Source organism: Leuciscus leuciscus (genome assembly GCF_965113295.1).
Source record: "Leuciscus leuciscus genome assembly, chromosome: 17".
Classification (NCBI taxonomy): Eukaryota; Metazoa; Chordata; class Actinopteri; order Cypriniformes; family Leuciscidae; genus Leuciscus; species Leuciscus leuciscus.
Window position 1 is genome coordinate 3,885,899 of NC_138741.1, and position 17,279 is coordinate 3,903,177.

Genomic DNA, 17,279 nt, shown 5'->3' on the forward strand with positions numbered 1-17,279 from the left:
GTGACCCTGGATCACGTCACCAGTCTCGAGTCGCACGGGTATCTCTGTGGCAATAGCCAACAATACATTATATGGGTCAAAATTATGGATTTTTCTTTTATGCCAAAAATCATTAGGATATTAAGTGAAGATCATGTTCCATGAAGATATTTAGTAAATTTTCGACTGTAAGTATATACAAAAATTATTTTTGTGAGTGAATGCTGCACAATCGTGATCATAAATGAACAACTTTAAAGGGTTAGTTCACCCAAAAATTACAATTCTGTCAGTAATTACTCTCCCTCATGTTGTTCCAACCGCGTAAGACCTTCGTTCATCTTCAACACAAATTAAGATATTTTTTACGAAATCTGAGAGCTGATCACTTCTCCATAGGCTGCTAGGTGGCCCACACTTGCTGGCCCAGAAAAGTTATTAAAGAGATTGTTAATATAGTCCAAGTGACTACAGTGGCTCAATCTTAAGTATATCAAGCGACGAGAATACTTTTTGTGCGCAAAAACAAACAAAAATAACGACTTTATTCCACTATTCATTTCCTTCTCTCTGGACCTCTAGTTGGTTCGCGTAGTGTTTTTGCGCAGCGCGTCTGTGTTACACGTCACCACGTAGGCTCACTATTGGCCGACGCTGGTCATGTGTCTGACGTGTAACACAGCGATCTCTTTAATAACTTTTCTGGGCCAGCAAGTTTGGGCCACCTAGCAGTCTATGGAGAAGTGATCAGCTCTCAGATTTCATAAAAAATATCTTAATTTGTGTTCCGAAGATGAACGAAGGTCTTACGCGGTTGGAACAACATGAGGGTGAGTAATTACTGACAGAATTTTCATTTTTGGGTGAACTAACCCTTTAAAGGAGATTTTCTCAATGTTTCGATTTTTTTGCACCCTCAGATTCCAGATTTTCAATAGTTGTATCTTGGCCAAATATTGTCATATCCTAACAAACCATACATCAATGGAAAGCTTATTTATTCAGCTTTCATGTGAAGACTTTCCTGTAGCTCAAACAGTAGAGTGTTCGCGCTTGCACTAACAAGATCATGGGTTCGATTCCCAGGGAAAGCAAGAACTGATACGAATGTTAATGTGTATCTTGAAATGCAACATAAATCGCTTTGGATAAAAGCGTCTGCCAAATGCATAAATCTCAGTTTCTAAAAATATTGACCCGTATGACTGGTTTTGTGGTCCAAGGTCACATTTTGTGAAGTTTGGTCTATAGATTGATGATATAAGGCTTTTTGTTGTTGTTGTAGATTTGTAGAAGTTCATTACGGTGCAAAAACATACGGTTTACCTAAAAAAAAAAAGTAACTAAAAGTTTAAGGAAAGTTTAATGTCAACATATCGAAGCATTGTGGAGATGGGGTTTATTTTCCTGAATGACGCATGTACTGTACGGTCAAATTTGGAGAGAATATCAAGAAAGGTGGAATGGTGGAAACTAGTGAACAGAGCATCACTGACGCAATCACAGAAGAATACAATAATAGTTCCAGATGGTGTTTTCCCAAATTATATGGATGAAATTACACAAGATGGTTCTGTTTGGTCATTACATCGTGATAGCAATATCTCAAAAAACAAGCAAAGCACAAAGGAAAGTGCAGCTGAAGTAACGCTGGTGGTGTGATCTGTAAAGGGAAGCGGTTGTTATTACCGTTCGCGCTCAGCCTTGTTCTTTATGCTTCGGTCTTGACTGATGGCTTTGCTGCTCTCCATCGAGGTCTTCGCCTGGTTGGTTCGCAGATCTTTACTCTGTCTGGAAGAGGAGACGGAAAATCATTCCATTATATACTTTGCTCTATGATGTTAAAAGTAGGGGTGTTTTATATGATTATATATTTACAAATGTCAACCTCTTGAGATGTTAAAAAAGAAAGTGTCCCATGCAAGTTTTTTATTATTAGTATGAATAATTTGTTATGAACTCAATGTGAGATAAATTTTTTTATTCGAGTAACACTTTAAAATAAGGTCCTAACTATGAACTAAAATGAGCAATACATTTGTTACAGTGTTTATTAATCTTTGATTATGTTAGTATAAAAATACAACTGTTCATTGTGATTTCATGTTAGCTCAGGTTTATTAAATTACATTAACAGATGCAACTTTTGATTTCAATCATGTATTAGTAAATGTTGAAATTAACATTAATTAAGGTTAATAAATGCTTTTGAAGTATTTTTTTATTTATGGTAAGGTGTTACCGTTATTTGTAATTGATGTTTTGCTTTGAGTCCATCAAATTCCTAATAAAAAGGAAAGTAATCAAATGAGATTAAGTATTTAATACATTTAATTATACATACAGTAGACATTATCACATAGTTATTACATATATTAACTTTTTATTTTATTTTCAGCAAAAATAACTAATTTGTGAGACTGTTATTGCAGTATAAAAGGACTCATATGGTGTGATAATATCTTGTTTGCACTGTGCAACAGAAGAGGAAAGTAAATGCAGTTTAAAGTGCAATTGCAATAATAAACGCTTGATAACTCTGTGGAGTTAATGTAAAATATACACAATAACAGAGAACAAAACAGCAGCTGCAAGAACAGATACACACACACACACACACACACACGTCGTATGGAACAAAAGCCCATAAGAAACGCACACAAGGGAGATTCAGTAAGAATGAACTGCACCACTGATAGTGCTGTTTAGCAAGCACACACTGCATTGTTTCAGCACTCCATTCACTAAAGGAATTATGCAAATCAGGTAATGCCACAAACATGCCTACAAAATTAGTCCTGCTCACACTTCGCATGGAGCAATTCCCCACAATACAGGCCGGATCTGACGACAAACGCTGAAGGTGCGCTCGACTTCACATCTGGATATATGCATCACTTAATGAATGACTGCTGACATGATCAATATAAACTGTACACAGATGTTAATTGTAATTAGCAGGCACACAGTGATGTCATCTGTTAATCAGGCACGCACTATCTGCATAGAAAGGAGACGTGTGCCCAGAAAATAATGACACTGACTTCATTTAAATGCACGTCACAATCAAATACACCGTAAAAAAAAAGTTTTTAAAAGTTTATTGGCGGATCTTTTACAGGAACACTATTTTCAGTCAAATTTAAATCAGTGATATTTGAAGAATTTTTGTATTATTTGTGAAATTTACTAGTTTTGAGTGAAAACTTTCAATGTCATTTATATATCTTTGTGTAGTCGCGCATATAGAGCCTAGTTCAATTATTTAGTGGCTGTTATTCGAAGACGCAGGGTTTTATAATGAAAGTGGCACTGAGGTGCAGCTTTTATAGATGAATGACATACAAAATATATATATACTGTACCGGTCAAAGGTTTGGAAACATTACTATTTTTAATGTTTTTGAAATAAGTCTGTTATGTTCATCAAGCCTGTGTTTATTTGATCAAAAATACAGAAAAAAAAAATATTATTATAATTTAAAATAATGGTTTTCTATTTTAGTATAGTGTAAAGTTTAATTTATTCCTGTGATCAAAGCTGAATTTTCAGCATCGTTACTCCAGTCTTCAGTGTCACATGATCCTTCAGAAATCATTCTAATATGAGGATTTAGTATCAATGTTGGAAACAGTTGTGCTAATTAATTTTTACTTTTTTTTGGAACCTGTGATATTTTTCTCAATTATTTATTCAAAATAGAATTCTGACAATATAAATCTTTACTATGAATTTAACACATCCTTGCTGAATAAAAGTAATAATTTCTTTCAAAAAAAAGAAAGAAAAAATACTGACCCCAAACTTTTGAACGCTAGTGTATATTGTTACAAAAGATTTCTACATTAAATAAATGATGTTTTTTTTTTTTTACTTTTTATTCATCAAAGAATCCTAAAAGAAGTATCACAGGTTATAAAAATAATTCCAAAATTGATTTAAAAAAATCCACATATTAGAATGATTTCTGAAGGATTAACATTCTAATATTAACAATGAGCAACACATTTGTTACAGTATTTATTAATCTTTGTTTATGTTAGAATAAAAATACAACTGTTCATTGTTAGTTCATGTTATGGCTGAACTAGTAATGGCTGATGAAAATGCAGCTTTGCATAAAATAAATAAAAAAATTTTTTTTATTGTAGTAATATTTCACAATATTACAAATTTTTTTCTGTATTTTTGATCAAATAAATGCAGGCTTGATGAGCATAAGAGACTTCTTTCAAAAACATTACAAATAATAATGTAATAGTAATAAAAAAAAAATAATTCAAAGTTTTGCGGCTCTCCTCTCTCTCTCTCTCTCACCTCTCATGTACGAGTGTGAGTGTGTGTGTCTGCTGGTCCTGCTCCAGTAACATCAGCTTCCGGAGCTGCTCACACTGCTGGATCACGTGCTGCTCTCTCACAGCCTGCTCTTCAGACGAATGACATCTGATCATCTCCGCCCATTCAGACGCGTGAGCCGTGACCACGTCCTTCACCTGCCGGACAGCGACACAACCACATTTTGTTTTAACATTCAAATTGTAAAACAAGTCGCTGGAATGTGAATGGAGCAAATGAAAATTCCACTCAATACCTTGGATTTGTGATTTGTCGCTACGGTCTTAATTTGCCTTTCGGTGTCTCGGCTCATTTCAAGGCTGTAACTTTCACTGAGGATGAACAAACAATGAGAGCGTGTTCTGGTTTGCACTCAGAATATGACTGAGAAGAAGCTGTTACACTTAATGATGTTCTGGCTTTGTTTTACAGGGGTCATCGCATGTAGATCTACAATGATTCAGATGTAATTGGATAGCTGGCCTGGCAAGAAGTGTCCTACAGTGTATTTCTCTCAAATTAACAACTATTTTAAAGAACATTCTTCCAATTTAAGTGTTACTACTGCCATATGTGACCCTGGATCACGTCACCAGTCACGAGTCGCACGGGTATCTCTGTGGCAATAGCCAACAATACAGTGTATGGGTCAAAATTATACATTTTTCTTTTATGCCAAAAACCATTAGGATATTAAGTAAAGATCATGTTCCATGAAGATATTTTGTACATTTCCTACCGTAAATATATAAAACATGTATTTTTGTGAGTGAATGCGGCACAATCGTGAACATAAATGAACAACTTTAAAGGAGATTTTCTCAATGTTTCGATTTTTTTGCACCCTCAGATTCCAGATGTACAATAGTTGTATCTCGGGCCAAATATTGTCCTATCCTAACACACCATACACCAATGGAAAGCTTATTTATTCAACTTTCAGATGATGTATAAATCTCAATTTCGAAAGATTGACCCATGTGACTGGTTTTGTGGTCCAGGGTCACATATAGTATGCAATTTCATCTATATATCTACATATCCATCCATCCATCCATCCATCCATCCATCCATCCATCCATATATCCAGGGTTTGAAAGGAACTTTTTTACTTTTTCACAGTTACTGGCCATTCAGAACTTCTACTAGTAAAGAAAAAAGGAAAAAAAAAAAAGTAAGAAAGAAAGAAAAGAAATGAACCAGATGAACTTCTTCACAGCTATATATATATAAAATTAGGGATGTTGTAAAATCACTGTCTTTTCTATTAACCAAACGCTTTTTAATCTTCTCTATTGCTTCAATGTAAATGAGCAAGCGTGCCGTTATTTGTTGTGTAGTGACGTGTGTGTTCAAGTACTCCAGATATGAGCAGATTCTGCGTAATACGCTGTATTTAATATATCATGATGAATCACGAGTATTTGCTCTAAATCTGCACAGATTTGACTTACACAAACTTCTCCAGCAAAGTGAGTGAACATTATAAGTAACAAGCCAAATTGGCCAGTGATTTTACAGCGTTACCCGATACAGTTGATTTTTACCCGCATTTGGCAAGTGTTCATTTCAAACCCTGCATCCATCCATCCATCCATCCATCCATCCATCTCACACACCTTTTCATCCATCCATCCATCCATCCATCCATCCATCCATCCATCCATCCATCTCACACACCTTTTCATCCATCCATCCATCCATCCATCCATCCATCCATCCATCCATCCATCCATCCATCTCACACACCTTTTCATCCATCCATCCATCCATCCATCCATCCATCCATCCATCGTTCGTTACACTCAAGAATATGCCAAATTTCAGAAGCAAAATAAGTTGAATGAGTGAATGCCTTTTTATTATGATTACATAAATGCTAAAAGATAATGAATTGTGAACAATTAATTATTAATATAATATAATGTAATGGACACTAATGCCTGAATGCATTGTGTTTGTTTGAGATTAATGTGATTCTCTACACCTGCGTGAACTTCAGCAGAACTGACTTCATACATCCAAAAACCATCCAAACACTGATTCAGACACGAGGAAAATTCACATTCATACTGTGTCTGTGCCTGAAGTGAACAATTTTTCATTTTTTTGTAAACCTGAAACTTTGATATTGAATAATCAACTACTTGACAACCTGTATGAAGAGACAAGTGTAATGAAAAACTAATATCACATTCACCTCACTTTCTTGCAGCCTTTTTCGAGTTGCTTCTCCAGCGCTTGCTTCTCTTTATCATGTTGAGCAACAATCCTGTCCACTTGAGCGCAGTGGGAGCTCTGCAGTGCAGCGTGTGCCTGAAATAGGAAGCAGGATTGTCTTTGTATCCGTGCTGTCAGTTTTCCAGCCCTACAGGCTTCAGTGTGTGTGACACTCCGGCAAAGTGTTCATAATCAATTCAATGAACTCAAGGAAACAAAAGCCTTCGGTCACCTTCGCATGCTTCTTCTTCAAAGCCTCCACATCCTTCTGCTGCTTCTTGACTAGTTTCATGTAGGTCTGCGGAGAGGTTATGGAAACATGAATGTCGCACTTTTCATATTTCACAGTTCAGCGATGCAAATCAAAAGCTTTATTCTGTTTTCCGACAGAAACGTCTGGTCGGGTTGTTACCTTCGTTTGCTGTAAGTCATCGATGGTCAGTTGAGGTGTGAGAATCGATACATCTAGGTTCACAAAACATAATATGTTAATGCAAATGTAAACTAATGAACTGATTCTGAGATGTGTGCTTCAGTGCGTTTTAAGACAGATGCATAATGTATGATTTTTTGCCACAGTTTCGCCTTTGGGAATTTCAGGGATTGTGAAAGATGTATTTTTCGCCATAGGTCTTGGATTGCTTGTCAGTGTCAAAGTCTTTAGTTTCCTGAGCTTTTACCCAAGATCTCACTGGAGCCGTATCTCAATCTGACAAGCAACAATAGTAAAAGACAGAAAAAAACAAAAAATCACACAGTCTACATGCCGAAACAAGCTAATGATTTGAAATGCATGTAGATTAAAGGGGTTATGACATGGATTTGTTTTATTATTATTGGAATATGTTCCTTGAGGTTTAAAGTTTTTTTTTTGCACAAAAACAAAAATATATACAAGGAACTTCGTTCTGACCCTCTGTCTGGAATGATCCTTTTGTAAGGTGCGGCTCCTTTAAGGCTTGTCATTGATTGGCTAATGTCATTGCATAGGAAACAGTATCGACGCCCCCTCACTATTGCACAGTTTTGAAAACATTATCCATATATAATATGTGGAGTATGTTAGAAACTGATCGCGCATCTGTATACTGTATCAGTGTAGACAGCATCTGTGATTATAATGGCTTCTGTTTCCTTGTGACACAACCAGTGTAGTCAATGTCAGCTGCCAGTGGGCGGGGCCTATGGTGTGATGATGGATAACTATTGGTCGATGTCTTGCTCTGGAGGCAGTCATACACGAATGTATTTTCCCGTGTGACGTCACAAATCCCACAATATCAGAACAAGCCGTTTTTGGAGCTTGATTAAATAAATGCTTTGTTTATAATAAGGAGGACATTTTGATCTGAAACAAGTAAAGACAAGATATATATATATATACATACATACATACACACACACACACAAAATATAAATATATAATATAAAAAGTAATATATATATATATATTCAAAATTGTGAATGTAATACTATACATAATATATATTATTATTATTTTGGGTTTGTAATATGTTTGTATGTATATATAATTGATAATATAGAAATTATATTAAATTCAATCATTCATTCATTGATCCTGTTTCACTTAGGAATATGTAAAATTACTGAAGTAAAATCAGTTATTAATGCCATTTTATGATGATTACACAAAAGCAAAAATTAAAAAACAAACTGAAAAAATTTAACAAATTTTGAACAATGGCTGGATGTATATTTTCCCATTATTCATAAATAATTGTAGCTTGTTTTATTCCTCATTTACAAATTGCTTTGAATGAAAGTGTTTGCTAAATGAATAAATGTAAATGCATTTTAAGTATTCATCTGCATTTATACACATATGCCACATTTAATATCTTAACGCCATTACATTAGATTCATTATTATAAAAAAATATATTTATATATATTTAATACATAAAAATGATTAGTTCAAAACTGATCAAGTGATCTGATTACCACATTGATTTCAGCTCTATATTCTTACGGAGTGACTTGTGTATTTGTATTTCTCCTACACAGAGCCACTGCTCATGCTCTTTGCTAGTTACCCTCTTTGGGACAGGTGACCATGTTTCGTCCCAGTTTCCCCGAGTCCTTCTGCGGCGTCATCGAGGCCGAATTCACTCTCCGTTTCTTATTCCCCATCCAGCGGTCATTCGGCACATCAGCAATATCTGACTGAATAAACACCCAGAATTCATTACACGACATCATTCTCCTTCACAGCATGCATTATCTGAAGCAAGAGTTATACAATTTTAATAATTCTGTCAAAACATTTGTGCATGTAAAATTAAGTAGCCAACATGTGTGTCAAATAAATGCACAAGCGAGAATGCCTGAAAAAGCTAGCAGGAGTATCTCTGTGCCACAGAAACACATTAATGCTGAAAGTGTAATGATACCAGTCGATTGGCACAGTTCATGAAGAACTGATTAAAGTACATGAACGAGACTTCTCAAGGTTGTGTGTGCATTAAGGATACAGATGCTCACCGTCTCAATGCCCATGGCTCTCATTTGGTCCGTTCTTTTCTCACAGACGGATAAGAACTTCTTGGGATCAGACAGTGCATCTACAATAGCTGAAACGAGAAGATCTGGCAGCGTAAGGACTGGTGATGAAACTCAATGAACTTGTTTTTTTTTTTGATCACGTTATAGTGTGCTAACCTCCGAAGCCGTCGGGCACGTATGTTTTGAGGATAATGTTGCAGAAGACGGTGGCCAGAGACAGAGGTTTGTTGTACTCATTTCTCAGGGAGATGTGCCTATAGCCAGACTGCAGTCCATCCAGCGGGAGAATCCGCTGTCCGATCAGTTTACCGTTGTCATCGTACACGGCCACCCGGAGCACCGCCAGATCCGGCAGGATTACCTTTGGGATCGAGGCGTTTGCGGGTTATTTACTCTGCTTGTGCTTTTGACTTAGAGGAAGGAGTTTCAAAAGCAAAACTAGAGAGACGGTGACCGAGAATATTAAATAATAAAGCTTGAAAGCTGAGCGAGTATTTGATGACAGAATTAGCATTTTTGGGTCAAAAATCCCTTTAATTCCCATTTAAAACCCATTCATCTCATGGCATTATTTATGCAGTCGTTATTGCAGTGTAAATGCATTCATGCCAGCTCTGATCTGCAATAAATGGACTGTAAATATATATAAATACTAATTCAGATGCAGCTTCTGAAACAAAAAAACAAAAAAATCATGGTTGTTGTAGCCGAAAAGTTTGTTTGTAATAAATGTTGAATTTAAAATATTTATTTTTAAAGTTACTGTATTTGATGCTTTTCTCGTTTAACACAATACTTACTTTATATTATACTTACTTCATATTATTTATATTACTTTATAAATTTTACTTTATAAATTACTTTTTTAAATTCTCAGCCACATTTCGATTCATTTGTGATTGCTTTGATTAATTAATCGGTAGGCTTATATAAATAAGCCTAAGATTTTGAGTTGCACAATTATCTTTTTTTTTTTTTATATACAATTTCTTCATAACTTGCACCTCAACATTTCAGTGTGTGCTTTTTATATTCAGGTTTGCTTTATTCATTATTTATCCACCCTCATATTTTTTCAAGGGAACAGAGAATATTACATAAAATATCTAAATCTTAAATCACATTCAGATTCCAAAACTCCACATCTGATGCGGAACATCTTTTTGTTATGCATGTCGTAACTAAATACAATGCACCTGTTTTTTGTGATCTTTTTATTGAAATTTGTTACAAAGTAACATGCATAATTATGCATATAATACAAAAAATAGCACTTTACAATTGCCAAAATCTTCGTTTTTTATTTATTTATTTTTAATACAGACAAATAAATAAAATAAACAAATACCGCTATTACAACTAATAATAATAAATTATATGAAAATAAACAAGTTTCAATAATCACACAAGTGTGAAGGCCTGTTTGCTGGGTGATTCTGCTTTATGGATCACATCTAATGGCTCTGTTCCTCATATGTGACCCTGGATCACGTCACCAGTCACGAGTCGCACGGGTATATTTGTGGCAATAGCCAACAATACATTGTATGGGTCAAAATTATTGATTTTTCTTTTATGCCAAAAATCATTAGGATATTAAGTAAAGATCATGTTCCATGAAGATATTTTGTAAATTTCCTACCTTAAATATATAAAACATGTATTTTTGTGAGTGAATGCTGCACAATCGTGAACATAAATGAACAACTTTAAAGGAGATTTTCTCAATGTTTCGATTTTTTTGCACCCTCAGATTCCAGATTTTCAATAGTTGAATCTCAGCCAAATATTGTCCTATCCTAACAAACCATACATCAATGAAAAGCATATTTATTCAGCTTTCAGATGATGTATACATCTCAATTAAAATAAATTTACCCATGTGACTGGTTTAGTGGTCCAGGGTCACATATAAAACTACTGTATTGCTTTGGTAGACTTACAAGTCTTGTCCTTTCTGTGAGCTTGTGATCACTATGAACTGTGGTTTGTATGTACAGATACTTCAAGATGTTGCGTTTAATGAAATAACAGTGTGTATAATTAAACTGCAGCCTTCAGATCTCTATAGTAACCACTTCACTTCATGTAGATATAATTAAAGTTCACTATACAATTCCACGTCTTATACGTTCTGGATAATGATGGGAAGTCATTATGTCATTGATATTCTGAGCTACAGTTTATGAATCATTGAGAACGAGCACCTCGGCTCTTCAGGGTAATAAGATCGTAGCGTGACATAATCGAGACAAAGACGGCACTGGCATAAAGGTTACCTTTCTGAAGACAAACGCTTCTCCACTGTACACCGGATTCAGCCCATTGTTCATCACCATCCTGGTGCGAAACTCTTTACGGATGGTGTCCGTGGGGAGCCCGTACATGTCCACCTCCACGTACGTGCCGATCTTCTTATCTGACAAAAACTGTCCAGAAATCACCTGAGAGACACACACTCCGCTCACTTTCTGAACTAACAACAGCTGGTTTATGTGCAGTGAATGATCAACAGTACACTTATTACAGTCACATCAGTGTAACACCGTAGCACTAACAAACCTCATTACACCATAAGTGTTATTAATCAGGCAATATGTCAAAGTTTAGCTGAATAAAAGAGAACAGGGTTTCTTTTCACTTGGTTTAAAGGAAGAATTCCTAGACTTTTTCACCAATCAGTGTGTCCATGATTTTTTTCAAGACCTTTCCAATTGTTCATGGTCACCGGATAAAGATTTTAAAAATAATAAATAAAAACAAATAATTTAAGTAAATGGTTTTAAATAAATACATTTCAATGAATTCAGACGAATTCACTAATGATTCATTTAGTCTGTCTAACAACTGATTAAATGAAAAGAGCCGATTTAAATGTAAATAAATAGATGTGAATGAATGAATAAATAAATATTCAGACAAATTGCTTAACACATTTAGTCCGTCTAACTGATTCATAGGAAAGAACTGATTAAAACAAATGATATTAAAATAGATTTAAATGAATATGCAAATAAATAGATTTAAATACATAAATATTCAGACAAAATGCCTAATGAATCATTTAGTCTGACTGATCATTGAATAGATAATAGATATTTAAATAAATGTAAATAGATGTAAAAAAAAATTTTTTTGAATAAATAAATATTAAAAATAAATAAGTCAATAAATATTCAGACAAATTGCCTAATTAATCATTTAGTCTGTCTAACTGATTCACTGAAAAGAACCAAAGTACATTTAAATAGATGTAAATAAATAGAATAAAAAAAAAAAATAATTATTGCCTGATTCATTTAGTCTGTCTAACTTATTCATTGAAAGAATACATTTTAATTAATAAATGTAAATAAGTAGATTTAAATAAATATAAATAAATTGATGAAAATAAGTAAATAAATATTCAGACAAATTGCCTAATGAATCATTTAGTCTGTCTAACTGATTTACTGAAAAGAACTGATAAAAAATAAAAATAAAATAAAATATAATAATAATATATATATATATATATATATATATAAATAGATTTAAATGAATAAATGTAAATAAATAGATTTAAATACATAAATATTCAGACAAAATGCCTAATGAATCATTTAGTCTGTCTAAATGATCATTGAATAGATAATAGATGTATAAATAAATGTAAATAGATGTAAAAAAGTTATTTGAATAAATAAATAAGTCAATAAATATTCAGACAAAGTGTCTAATGAATCATTTAGTCTGTCTAACTGATTCACTGAAAAGAACCAAGCACATTTAAATAGATGTAAATAAATAGAATAAAATAAATAAATAAGTATTGCCTGATTCATTTATCTAACTTATTAATTGAAAAGAACCAATTTAAATTAATTCAAATACATTTTAATTAATAAATGTAAATAAGTAGATTTAAATAAATATAAATAAATTGATGAAAATAAGTAAATAAATATTCAGACAAATTGCCTAATGAATCATTTAGTCTGTCTAACTGATTTACTGAAAAGAACTGATAAAAAAATTTAATTAAAATATAATAATAATAATATATATATATATATATATATATATATATATATATATATATATATATTAAAATAGATTTAAATGAATCAATGTAAATAAATCGATTTAAATACTTAAATATTCAGACAAAATGCTTAATGAATCATTTAGTCTGTCTGACTGATCATTGAATAGATAATAGATATATAAATAAATGTAAATAGATGTAAAAAAAAGTGATTTGAATAAATAAATAAGTCAATAAATATTCAGACAAATTGCCTAATGAATCATTTAGTCTGTCTAACTGGAATGAAATGAACAATTGACTCACAAGCTGTGACCAGGTCTTCCTCTAGACGAGAGCAGACGCAGGAAAACGCGTTCACTAAAGACATTCCTGTGGTTTTTCCAAGCCTGATTGCAGATTTCCCATGATCACCACAGGAACGCTGTAAAAGGTGTGTTAGTTAAAGAGGACTGAGAGCACACACACCTGGACACTGCATGTGGCAGCGATCACTCCGTCCACCGGCGTCTCTGAGAACGGGTCGAACATGCGATCGGGCCGGCGCATGAAATCAGGCTTCAGGAGAAACCTGTGAGAGTTCAGTACAATCATCAGCACTCACCTTAAAGCAACCATACATTTCACTGAAGGGATATTTCACCGCTGGAAAGATGAATGTGTATTTAAATTGGGTCATTTATGTAGTAGAAATGTGAAATTATTTTAGAAGTTGGTGCCTTCTAGACTGAGAAAAGCCAGAAAATGTATTTTTGGTTAATGTGGATGAAAGACTACAACTCCCAGAATGCACTTGCTTCGCTGCCCTACAACGCCACTCCCAAGCCACGCCTCCCGGTTACAGAAGGCAGTATCGGAAGAAATTATATAACTAGGCTACTAGATGCGGTGACTGGGAGGGGACATGTTCGGTTCACTTAGTTTTGTCGTGGCCACAACATATAAACGCGTGGGACCGTGATAACATGTTATTGCCACGATATATATTCATTCGTGGGATCGTCATATTAAGTTGTGGGAACGTGATAATAAATCGTGGCCACGAGATCATTTTGTTGAGGTAACGACATCATTATGTCATGGCCATGTGATGTAAAGTCGTAGCCACGACTTCATATTTTGAGAGAACGACATCTATTTCTCGTGGCCACGAGTTATGTTGAGGGAACCACACCGGTCAATACTGTACATACAGCAGTCGGAGATGGAGATGACTGACGAAATAACATTTTACTTTGAATTAGGAATGTCATATAAAGATATAGTGCGCTCTCTGGCGTTGAGACATGGGTCCGTAAGTTGAATGGGCTTTTCCGTCTGAAATTTGCTGGCTTGAATGAAATACTCAGGTCACAAATAAAGTTCCTTTTAAAGCAATACATAAAAACAAATTATGAGAAACTTAAATTAACAAATAACAACGTAAATTATGACCGAGGGTAAATGGAGGAGCCCGTGTTGCATGTGAAGATTCGGTTCCCACATGTTATAAAACTGTTTATGCAACGAGAAACGGATGCCGTTCCCTCAACATACGATCTCATGCCCACAAATTAATGGGGTGGTTGATTATGATTTGACTTTTTTAACTTTAGTTAGTGTGTAATGAGCATAAACAACATCTGCAAAGTTACAACGCTCAAAGTTCAAAGCAAAGGGAGATATTTGCTTTTAAAGAAATCACTTTTTAAGCACTACAACAAACGGCTGGTAGAGACTACACCACATTCCTCCCGGGTTAGTGACATCACCAACCCTAACATTTGCATAACCCCCGCCCCCGGAACACGTTTTATAGATTATCAAGACAGAATATGCTAATCAATGATTAGAAGATAGTTAACTCCACATCAGCTACATACATTTAAACATAAACAAAAAGGTTTTTGAAATTTTCAGGACACAAGCTGTTGTAGCTCCACCCCCTGTGCCGGGAGCAGCAGCTCATTTGCATTTAAAGGGACAAACACAAAAACGGTGCATTTTTGCTCACCCTCAAAAAGTGACAAATTTAACATGCTATATAAAAATATCTGTGGGGAATTTTGAGCTAAAACTTCACATTCACACTCTGGGGACATCAGAGACTTATTTTACATCTTGTGAAAAGAGCATTATACCACCCCTTTAATATCACGTTCCCACGAGTTTATAGGCTTGTTTGACTTCATGCAGCGCTGCGCAGACCGATCGGCGGCTGACTTGAAGCAGTGCATGCCGGTTAGAAATTTTGTCCGACTTGATACAGCGCGACGCCACGTGACTGTGACGTGTGCCATCAAAGTACCGCGAGAGCGATTCGAGAGTAGCCGGAGAACTCAGCCAGCGCAGCTTCTCAAGAGCGGCTGCACGAGCTCTGATGACGACACAGCTGTTCCACGATTGGCCGGATTCACCGCATGACAACGATCACGTGTGTTTCGTGTTTATTCGAACACCTTTAGTTCCTCTAAAGCTCACAAATCAGTCTTTTATAACAGTAAACGACCACTCGAAAATACTACAGGGTTTCTACTGATACAAAGCTTAATGCTAATCGGTGAAGTATCCCTTTAATGTCCCATATTTAATCTACACCGCTAAACACAACGCTAATGAATCTTGCGCTGCTTTGCCATGATTAATGTGTTGATTAATATGTTTGGAGTTTCACACTGTCGTGGCGCGACTCAGCAAATGAACACTGACAACTGATGTGGCTTTAAAGACGAAATGAGGAAAAACTAAACATTTCCTCAGACCAGTTCTGCACTGTTGTATGACTGAGAAATATCAATATTCACGTGGGCAAGTCAGTCATGTGATGTAATTATGCCACTTACAATGTTAGTCAAGTTGCTTTTGTGCATTTAAGATGTTTCGCATGTAGAATAAAGTTGATGTTTGCACGATTTTAGTTGCAATAAATTTGTTTTGAAGATCAATTAAACTTTTGATAGAAGATATGAAGCGTTGTATTTTTTTCTCTCTGTAAGTGAAACTCATACTGATGCTTTCTCTAGTGATAAATGTGTCAGAGTAACTGGTTCGTTTGTGAGCAGATGATGGTTCATTATTGCAAAAGCTGTCAAAAAACCTGAGCAATAATGAATAGCGCGGCCGTCAAACGTAGCCTACTTTTAATTTGATGTTAAACTTTTTCCCAGCACAGACACTCAAGCTTCAAACTAGATTAACAGCAAGTACACTGCAGAATTTCCAGGTAAAACCCCGGTAATTCAGTTCTTCAGTGTAATTAATACCGTTTTCCTCAGTATATGATTTAAACTTACCCACATGAGCCGTTATACTCAAATTTGCCTTGGTTGAGCTGCATCGCCAAATCTACAGAAAACAACAATCAAACTGGAGATCAGTACAGTGTTAACCTCAAATTATGTTTGCTGAAATTAATAATAAAATCATAATAATAATAATAATAAAAAACAAATAAAATTACAAATTAACCTAATATGGCAATGCATGTATTAATCTTTGTAATATTATTCCACATTTTATATTTTACTTTAAAATCAAAGAGACAGAAATAAATGTCTGACATTAAATTAGCTAATAAATTAAATAATTAAATGTATTGTAATAAATAAAAATAAACTCATTATAAAAAAATAAAAAAATAACCTATAATATTACAATGCATTTTTCATATTTCATATTTTACACCAAATTCAAAAGACAGAAATAAGTATTATCGGTATTATAAATAAGCATTATAATAAGTATCATTGCTAATAAACAAATTAATTAAATGTAATAAATAAAAATAAATTCACAAAAAAATTAAATTACAAAAATGGAATAAAAAATAAATTCACTAATAATAACAACAAAACAAAATGAAAAATGAAACTAATATATTATCATGCATTTTTGTATTTTTTCGCTACTTTTTTAATATTTCATGTTTTACTCAAATCAAATAAGTAATGAGAAATAAGTATTATCAGTATTAAATGTAATTAAAAAAACGGCGCACTTGGAAGGGCTGAGAACTATTCTCATTATTAAAATGCTAGTTTATTTAACTGGGAACGGGAATTTAACTGGACATCATGACGGACACATCAAACCCTCTCCAGCCGACAGCAACAGAACAAACCAATCACTGACGGGTGTTTGAGGAGGACACACACACCGTCAGAGTCTCCACGTGTGTTCAGATCACACACAGATCTGCAATATTTCAGCAGAATCA

At 34.3% G+C, this 17,279-nt stretch overlaps 1 protein-coding gene across 1 annotated transcript in view; it reads right to left on the reverse strand.

Annotated features, from left to right (window-relative positions):
• The window catches only part of plcb4a (phospholipase C, beta 4a), a 66,385-nt gene that overhangs the window by 11,309 nt on the left and 37,797 nt on the right, over window positions 1–17,279 (reverse strand). The window contains exons 21-32 of the mRNA XM_082143726.1: window positions 16,357–16,408; window positions 13,553–13,655; window positions 11,337–11,501; window positions 9,214–9,418; window positions 9,037–9,125; window positions 8,589–8,718; window positions 6,948–7,000; window positions 6,768–6,833; window positions 6,516–6,631; window positions 4,572–4,647; window positions 4,298–4,473; window positions 1,669–1,770 (exon numbers count right to left, since the gene is read on the reverse strand). Coding sequence (XP_081999852.1) covers window positions 1,669–1,770; window positions 4,298–4,473; window positions 4,572–4,647; window positions 6,516–6,631; window positions 6,768–6,833; window positions 6,948–7,000; window positions 8,589–8,718; window positions 9,037–9,125; window positions 9,214–9,418; window positions 11,337–11,501; window positions 13,553–13,655; window positions 16,357–16,408 — 1,333 coding nt within the window. The remainder of the gene's footprint in view (window positions 1–1,668; window positions 1,771–4,297; window positions 4,474–4,571; window positions 4,648–6,515; window positions 6,632–6,767; window positions 6,834–6,947; window positions 7,001–8,588; window positions 8,719–9,036; window positions 9,126–9,213; window positions 9,419–11,336; window positions 11,502–13,552; window positions 13,656–16,356; window positions 16,409–17,279) is intronic.